The 8,534-nt window shown below is 38.6% G+C and overlaps 1 protein-coding gene across 1 annotated transcript; it reads right to left on the reverse strand.

Annotated features, from left to right (window-relative positions):
* Nucleotides 1–448: 448 nt before the first annotated feature.
* WDR12 (WD repeat domain 12) lies at nucleotides 449–8,501 on the reverse strand. The gene is made up of 13 exons (XM_084288988.1): nucleotides 8,369–8,501; nucleotides 8,190–8,284; nucleotides 7,785–7,879; nucleotides 7,013–7,119; nucleotides 6,075–6,190; nucleotides 5,376–5,530; nucleotides 4,583–4,628; nucleotides 3,863–3,948; nucleotides 3,524–3,664; nucleotides 3,326–3,431; nucleotides 2,382–2,514; nucleotides 1,473–1,545; nucleotides 449–878 (listed from the first exon to the last, which is right to left on the reverse strand). The coding sequence occupies exons 1-13, from the start codon at nucleotides 8,407–8,409 to the stop codon at nucleotides 801–803; spliced, it is 1,272 nt and encodes a 423-aa protein (XP_084145114.1). The 5' UTR covers nucleotides 8,410–8,501; the 3' UTR covers nucleotides 449–800.
* Between the last annotated feature and the right edge of the window lie 33 nt (nucleotides 8,502–8,534).

Below are 8,534 nucleotides of genomic sequence, written 5' to 3' on the forward strand. Positions count from 1 at the left end.
TCAGTCCCTGCAGAGAGATTAAAAAGCAGCTCTGCCATTCTGGTATAGATTTTGGATGTTAAAAATACAACTTCAGTGTGAGTATTCTACAGATGCAGATTTTAAACCATACTGATAGGATGATTTAGATACAAGTTGTGTTATAAACAGATAGCTGACTTTATTCAGTTTGTTTTGATATTTTTGATAATTTCAGTTGATTACTGGAGTGAAATCTAAGTTGTGACTTGACTGTGTTGTAAGTACTGTTTTACAATAATCTAGTAGTAATGCCAGTTCAAATTTTGTTTCACCATCTACATTTGCACTGCAAATATACTAAGTGTTATCCTAAAAAGCAGACTGCATTTGTCAGTAAAGGACCTAATCTTAAAAACTGCCAACCACCGTACTTAGATTAGAGTTGAAGTCTGATTTTTACATCAAGTGAGGCACTAAACCAATGAACTATAGATAAAAGTTTATTTTTTTAAAGGGAAAGATAAACTCAAAAATAATTTAGTCCAGTGAGTAATTTTTCTTTAAGTGTCAGGAACAGTTTACTGTTATTAACAGGTCTATACAAATAGCCATTTAAAAGATCTTAAATTGAAAGCAATTGACAAGGGAGGAAACAGCCTTTGCTTTGTTTCACAGTAGTCATGGTTGAAGCTGCTGGTTGTCATTCTGTTGTTACAGATACAGGTTAATAAGACAAAAAGTAGGAACAACTGCTCTCTGAGCAACAAAAACCTCCTTCAGGTGTTAACGGAGTGACTGCTGCAAAATGTTTTTTAAAAAAATCTTCTGGCAGTTGTCCTTCATGCTCCGACGTCAGAGGCTGTGGCTGGGTATCTGTAGCAATATAGTTTGTTGTCTGCACCACCACTCAATAGTAACTGATGACAGGAAAATAAAATTGTGATTAATACCAGAACTAAGCAAAATACCGAAACAAAATTTAAGAGACACTCATCTTTTTCTCCTTTGAAGACATGAACAGAAAAAGCAACAAATAATGAACTGTTAATGCATGACTAAAACTCAAACTGTGGAAGCAATCTCCTCCTGAAATTACGAGAAAAAGGTTTTGTGGAAAACTTCTAAAGTTCCTCCTGCCTTTTCCTGTTGCCTAATAGGAACCTTATTGAGAGTTTTAAATCTTAACAAAATATTTTCTTAATTTTATGCATGTGTGTACCACTAGAGTAGCAGAACAGCTTGCTATAGAGGATTATAAAGTTCCTCCATTCCTCATGTAATGCCATGCCACAGCTCTCAGTTCATGCTGCTCTTTTAGTCTCTATGGCAGCAAACAGTACTGTGGAACATGTTGGTTTTTGTTGTTGTTTTTTTACCCACTGTCAACCAAAGCAACTACTCAAACTTCCTGATGTCTTCCACTGTTAAGCATAAAGGAAGAAATATTGCTTTTAGTGTGCTTTGTAACCACAATGTATATAAATAGAATAACTTGCTTTTTGGATTCTTACCCCTGTTTCTGTCCAGTCCACACACAAAACCTTATCTTCATGAGCAGCCAAGTCATAGAGAGGAGCTTTGCAACTGGTAAAACACAAGTATTTATAGTCACGCATTTGAAATTGTGAGTAATTATAGTCAGCAAAATCAGTTACTGGAAGAAATACTGTCACAATGGTATCACACAGATGTGGTCTTAGCAGTTTAACAACATTTTAACAACGTTTGGATCTCCACTGTCTGTGACATTTCCACTGCTTTCTCCACAGCTGTTTACAGTAGTTTTAACCTCTCCTACATCCCCAAAGAGAAAAGCAGCCATGTTTTTCACCTTCTTCTAAGCTACTTTGAGACTGAAGTGTAATGACTTCTTTTTTTTTAGGAACAGTTTATTATATATTTTTTCTTCCATTTAGATACTGTTTGACTATTTTTTTTCCAGGAAAAGCCATTTATATCTTCTGAATGCAAACCAATTCATTTTTCAGAAATTTGTTATGGAAGTTCTGAAAAGAGCAGCAAGTTCATTATTCATGCTATTAGGTTCATTTTATAGAAGTAGTATGTGTTTTGTTCCTTGAGGTAGAGCAACGTGTAACAGACTTTCTGCTGTTCTTAATCCCAGTAGCAACGTTAGAGTTCCTGCCTTCTGCATTTCAATCAATGCTGTTCTTAATGCCAAGTCAATCATGTGCTGGAACACCATACAGCTATTACAGATATTAAGCCGTAGGTCATCATGTCGATTACAAATACTTTTCTTCCTTTCATTATATGCTTGACTTCTAAATCCTAGAGGATTTCCAGAAATACTAAAGGAATTTCCAATAAATTTCTCAGACTGATCTCACTAATTCATTGTGTTAACTGACCATGTACGCTTACATTCCTTTGACTAGTAAGGAACACATTTATTTTACCTCCTTGTGTCCCACAGCTTCACAATGTTGTCCAGAGAACCAGAGATCAGCTGATGCTCATGGGTGGGTGACCACTTCACAGATGTCACCCAGCCTGTATGAGAAGTCAGAGACAGGAGAACCAGGGAGCCATCTGGACAAAAGAGAAAAGCTACTCAGCAGATGTCAACTGAAACAGGCCCTTGAAGATGCATCCAAAATCCAGTGGGGAAAAAAAAGTCAGCAACACATTTGTGTTCAAGGGAAGTGTTGATATTCTAATACCCTGCAATTCTAATTTCATAAATCAAAGTGAACTTGAAGAAAGTGAACGTTGGGGGGGGAAAAAAAAGCTACCCAAGTTCTGGTAAAAAAATAATTTAAAACAATCAAAATGTATTTTCTAGTCCCTAAACTCTCTTTACATTTAAGATTTTTGAAAAAAAAAAGTTTTTATTATTAAAAAATAAGATAATACTGTTATACTGCTGAACTCTGGATGAGATTTATAGGTGCTACACAAGTAAATATATCTATGAAATAAATCTGGCTGATTCAGTCATAACTGACTAGCAGTCCTGTCAGAGATGACACCACTATAGCATAACAAAGTGACCACTGTTTTACTTTAATGATGGTCCTACCTACCAATAGAGGGACTGAATCTTTTTTAAGAAAAAAGTTCAGGTTTTGCAAAAACCCAGTTGAATATACTTTAGGTTGTCCTTTTTTCTTCAAACTTACTAAGCGAAGTTCTCTAAATCACTAGGTAAGAAAATCAAAAGAGTCTTGTACCAAGTTAGAGAAAATAGAACTAATGTCTATATTTAACAAAAGCTCCCAAATGGCTTGTTTCAAGCAAAGGCACCAGAAAACACTTCTTGAAATGTCTTCTAACAGGGAGAAATTCTGATTTTTGGAGGAAAAAAAAAAAGACTTAATGAATGTGCATTATTTTGTTTCACCTTTGCTGCGAGGATCCCATAGTCTAATATGTCTGTCAGTGCTCCCAGATGCAAGACGTCGACAAAGTGTTGAGTAGGAGACAGAATTAAACACTTTGTTTCCCGTCTGTCAAAAGAAAAAAAAAAAAAAGAAAAAAAAAATTAGGGGGGGGCGGGGAGGACTCTTTAAGCTGGATATACAAAGTACAGTGATCTCACCAAAGTTGATTTGAGACCTCCTGTCTCAGCATCCCAGAGCTTAATGGTATGGTCCCACGATGCACTGCAAATTTCTTCAGCATCTGACCACAGTACGGAGGAGATGGCTTCTGTGTGGCCAGAGAGGGTTGCCAGGGGAGTCTAGAATTTGAAAGTGAGAAGAGATTAGATTGAGTATCATTTATACATTTGTTCTTTCAATAAATAAAAGAAAGAATCTGGTCGTTCTCAGGCACATCACAGGAATTTTTTGGTCTAGTAAATATTAACAAATAACAATTACTTTCTATGGTCACACTTCCCAGATAAATTCCTGGACAAACCTGGAGTTCATCTTACCCTTGTTAGTCCCAACTGTTCTGTTTTCTGCTTCTTCCGTGGTCTGTTTGCTGCTTCTTCCATTTCATCCTCTTCATCTGTAGGGACTATGACAAAAGACAGGCCTGATCTAGAGGTTTCTGAAGTTGTAATAGTGTTTTTAAGACCATCCTGCCTCACCAAAAATCCCAACAGTAAGTCAAGTGCGGGGTAAACACAATCTTTCTTTTAGATACAGTACCTACATATATACACCCAACTGGAAAAATATGACTGGTAACAGTGATAGAGAACATGCAGATTAAAAAAAAAACAAAAAACAAAAAACAAAAACAAAAAAAAAATGTTTCTAGAAAAGACCTGACTATCTTATTGTCCTCCATACTGTGGTGTTGATAGACCTGAAAAATCACCCACAAACCTTTGTTTTGTAGAGTCTATATTAAAACCTGCATGTTTAAATAAAACAGACACAAAATATTGTGTTCTGAATAAAGCAGCAACAGGTTGTTAATAATCACACCTGAAAATTTTACCACCCAAAACAGTAATTTAAAATAGTTATGTACAGGCTTACAAAGCTATTGTTGTGTCTGTGTCCCGTCCCCTCCCAAAAAAAGTCAAAGCTTGCTTTTATTGAAATTCAAGTTTTCATTATAAAGTATTCATGTATTCATCATGCAGGCTGTTCTAAGTACAGTTCTGAAGACAGCCAAGGATCCCAGACTAGACTTATCTTACCTGCAGACCAAATCTTTAACATTTTATCCCAAGACCCACTGCAGAACTGTAAAAATAGAAACATTTTGTTAAAAGTTGATCCAGACAAGCCTTGCAGGCCATACTAAGTACAGTTCCTGCTTGGAAAAAAATAACCAATGGATTCTGAGCTCCTCAAATGAGACCAAAGAAGTTTTTGTATAGATCAAATGACTCTTTTTTCCCCTCCTTTCTTTGCAGGAAGAATATCTACAAAACATCTCTTTCTTTCATCACCAGATTTTATTTTAATCCTTTTGTTACTGAGGCAAGCTGAGAGGGGTGACTACCTTCGGTATGAATGCTCTTACGTACTGAAGTCCTGATGGGAAAGGACCTCTTCTGTCACTTGCTTTTTATGAATATCACTCTTGAAATATTTTTTTCCCATTCAAAACTACTGTGGAAATACAGGTTGAATTTGAAAATAGTTCATTATAACCTGTATTCATGTCTGTTAAATGCAATGTTTCCTTAAAAATGAACATTCAGCTTCACTGAACAGAAGTCAAAAGCAGCAGTATAATGGCTTGGCTATCTAAAGTCACTTTCAGCTTTTTGTCATACTAGAGGTAAGTGCACTGCTTTGTTGAAAAGATTTAGTGTTGATGTAGCACATATATTCTTTAATAACCATCATAACAGGAATGGAAAAATCAGTGTGTTGGTCACAATAACACAATGACCAGTAATACCGAGGGCCAAAAAAAATATATTTTTGAGATATAGGTTGCTAAAATCCCAAAAAACAGGTTTCTTTTAAGAAGTCACTCACTTTAGTTCGCGTGCAATCAACAGCTACAGAGTCCACGCTCCCAGCATGCCCCCTGCAGCAGTGAAGGGCTTTCACTTTGTTCTTCTCTGCATTCCACTCCCAGAGCAGGATAGTTTGATCCATAGATGCACTGAGTAACAGGCAGGATAGACTATCTGAGGAAGAAAGAAGTCATGTTCACACCAAATTCAGCTTACCAAAGCATTTATAGTAATTATTCTAGTTGAAGATGAAATAGTAGATAGAAACCCAGGCATATCTCAGTTTACACTGTTATTCTGCAAATACAATTAATGTAAATATTTACATACAAAATACTGCATACAAATATTTACAGATATATACATACAATATACAGATATTTACTGAAAGGATGATATACAATATGAATGCTAAAGTACAACATTCATTACTGTAATGGTGCCAGTAAAACAAGCTGTTAACTTCATTATCAAGACTTCTGACAAGAGGCTGAAGTAATTTTTAACATCTAGATTTCTAGACATTGTCCTGGGCAATGTGTTGAAGGTGTCCTGTTTGAGCAGGGGGCTTGGACCAGATGATTTCCAGAGGTCCCTTCCAACTGTAACCATTCTGTGATTATTGAATAGTCATTCACTGTTGTTTCAACATAGTCAACACTGACATTTATCCCCCAATAAATCAAGCTATTACTGCTCCCATAAGATATATGCTGACCTTGCTTCACCCATGCCACATCCTTCACTACTTCTGTATGCCCAGCTATTGTCATGATAGATTTTCCTTCCAAAGACCAGATTCGAGCAGTCTGATCATAGCAGCCAGTTAATATCCTGCAAAATACAGAATTTGAAGCATTCTTGTCTTTAAAAACAAACATGTTTTTATGAAAGAACACAACAACCAGAAACTGAAAAAAAATAGTAACATAGTAACTGGTTAGCTGAAATTAATTTAAAATGTAACTACTTTGTATTAAAAACAAAAAAAAAAAAACTTGGAAAAGTAAAAATATATATATTTTGTTACAGTGCAAGGCTAGGAGTAAAGGAGAAGAGCAATGAGAGGGAGTACTGCATATTCTGGTAGGTGAAGCTTAACATCTCATACGTTATTTAAAATAAAAGATGCTGTTATTGTAGTATGTTACATGAGGATCTCAAAGCACTTTCGAATCATTATTTACTAGAGAAGCATGGCCTAGCTGTTTGGAAATAAATTTAAAAATATTGTACAAAAGGACAATTATAAGTGCATTTTAAAGAAAAGCTCAGCACAAAGCTACACAATTGTATTTGTTACTACATGAATGTCACATTTGAAGTCTAAAGGATTTAAGCTTTAAAATAGAAATCTTGGTGTCCTTTAAGAAATAGTGAGCAGTATTTGTGTTACCCATTTCTACTAACGGCATCTCAAGCAGTTGTTTTCTGCTGTGTTAAAGTTGCTGTCAGCAGAGAACAGAGATATTAAAATCGAACTCCTTACAAAAGCAAGTAGTGTCTGACTGACTTGCTAGGTTAAAAAGAAAAATCAGAACAGATCAAGAAAAAACAGACTTAAAGATACAGAATAGGACTTCATTTGACACCATGGAGTCTTCTGCATACAACAGGAATAAGTAATACAAACTTAGAACTGGTTTACTGTGGTACCATTCTTCAGTGGCTTGAACAGAACTGATCCAGTCATCATGGAAGATGCACTCCTCTGGTTGAGGGGCCATGTATTTCTCCACATACTCTATTTCCACCACTTCTTCCTGAGTTCACAGACAGAAGAGTTATTTAGTGCAGTTTAATTTTTCTTAATAGCAATTATACTTAATTTTAGTGTGGTACAGATATAAAAGTTTATTGAACCAAATGTCTCAGTATCCAAGTATTATCGCTTTCCATAGTTTTAGCAAGTTACAATTAATGGCAAGCTGAAAGCAAAATGAAATAGTTATAGTTTTCAGGTTCCTCTTTACTGTATCTATGTAAAAGATACAGTACTTTACTAAAGTAAAGATACTTTACTGTACTATGTAAAAGTCGTGTCTAAAGTAATTCATGAATTTGACTTTTTTAGAGGTGATGCTAACCTCTCCTTTTATCTCTCAATATAACTGAGCACAGGAAGCTAAAACATGTTAGTGATAAACTACATGCAACAATAATTTACCCTCTAAATTGTATAAAGCCAACAGCTTGGATTAAGGGTGTTTCTTGCAGTGCTCTGTCCTCTACTGTCTAATCATTCTGCAATTGAGAATGACTTTAAACATACACAACTTTTGTGTAAGTCAGGAAAGGAGAAGAACTGAGCAGGGCAGCTTTTCATCAGCTTAGAGATTTACCTAGTTAGGGTGACAGGGTGATACCTTTCTTGAACTGAGAGGTGTTGGCTAAATCTGTTTTGCGAAAGAAAGCAAGCATGGCTTACCGTGGAGATATTTTCCATCTCCATGTGTGTGACCAGTGGCATACGCAAAAACTGGCCATTGATAAGGAAGTCAAATTCCACATACTTGTGGTCAGCTGAAACAAAGCAGAATTCACTCTCAGGTACTGCTGTTTAACAGATGCTATCAAGAACAACTTCGCTCTGGGGCTGGCTTAGGAGAACAGACCCAGCATGAGCATTAAAAGCTCAGCCAGGCGGCCACGCGTGGGCAGCCCACGGCATTACGCGAGGGGAGGGAAGGGAGGCTCGCTGCGAGCCACGGGGGCTCTGCCGGCTGCCTGCGCCCGCCCGCTGCTCCCCGGGCCCCTCCGTGCGGCCCCGGCCCGGCCCCGAAGCGCAGGGCCGAGGCGGGGCCTGCGGCGGAGCCCCCAGCCCGGCACCTACCGTCGGCGGCCACCAGCAGCTTGTTGATGAGGTGGCTGAGGTCGGTGATCTCGGAGGCCGCGGGCACGGAGAAGGGCACATCCTCCACGGCGTACCTGCGGGCACTCGGCGCCGTTAGCCGGCCCTGCGCGGGGGCTTCCCCGTACCCCCCCACCCATCCCAACCCGGCGCGGCCTCACCTGGGGTTCTCGGTGCGGAACCGCGCCGTGAGCTGCGCCATGCTGCTGCTGGCGGTGCTGCTGCTGCTGGCGGTGCTGCAGCGCCCGGCCTGCCCCTGCCCCACGCGGCCGCAGCCCCCGCCAGGCCGCGCGCCGCCTCCCCGCTGCCGGTGCGCCCCCTGCCGGC

The sequence above is a fragment of the Netta rufina genome, assembly GCF_964035555.1.
Source record: "Netta rufina genome assembly, chromosome: 6".
Taxonomy (NCBI): domain Eukaryota; kingdom Metazoa; phylum Chordata; class Aves; order Anseriformes; family Anatidae; genus Netta; species Netta rufina.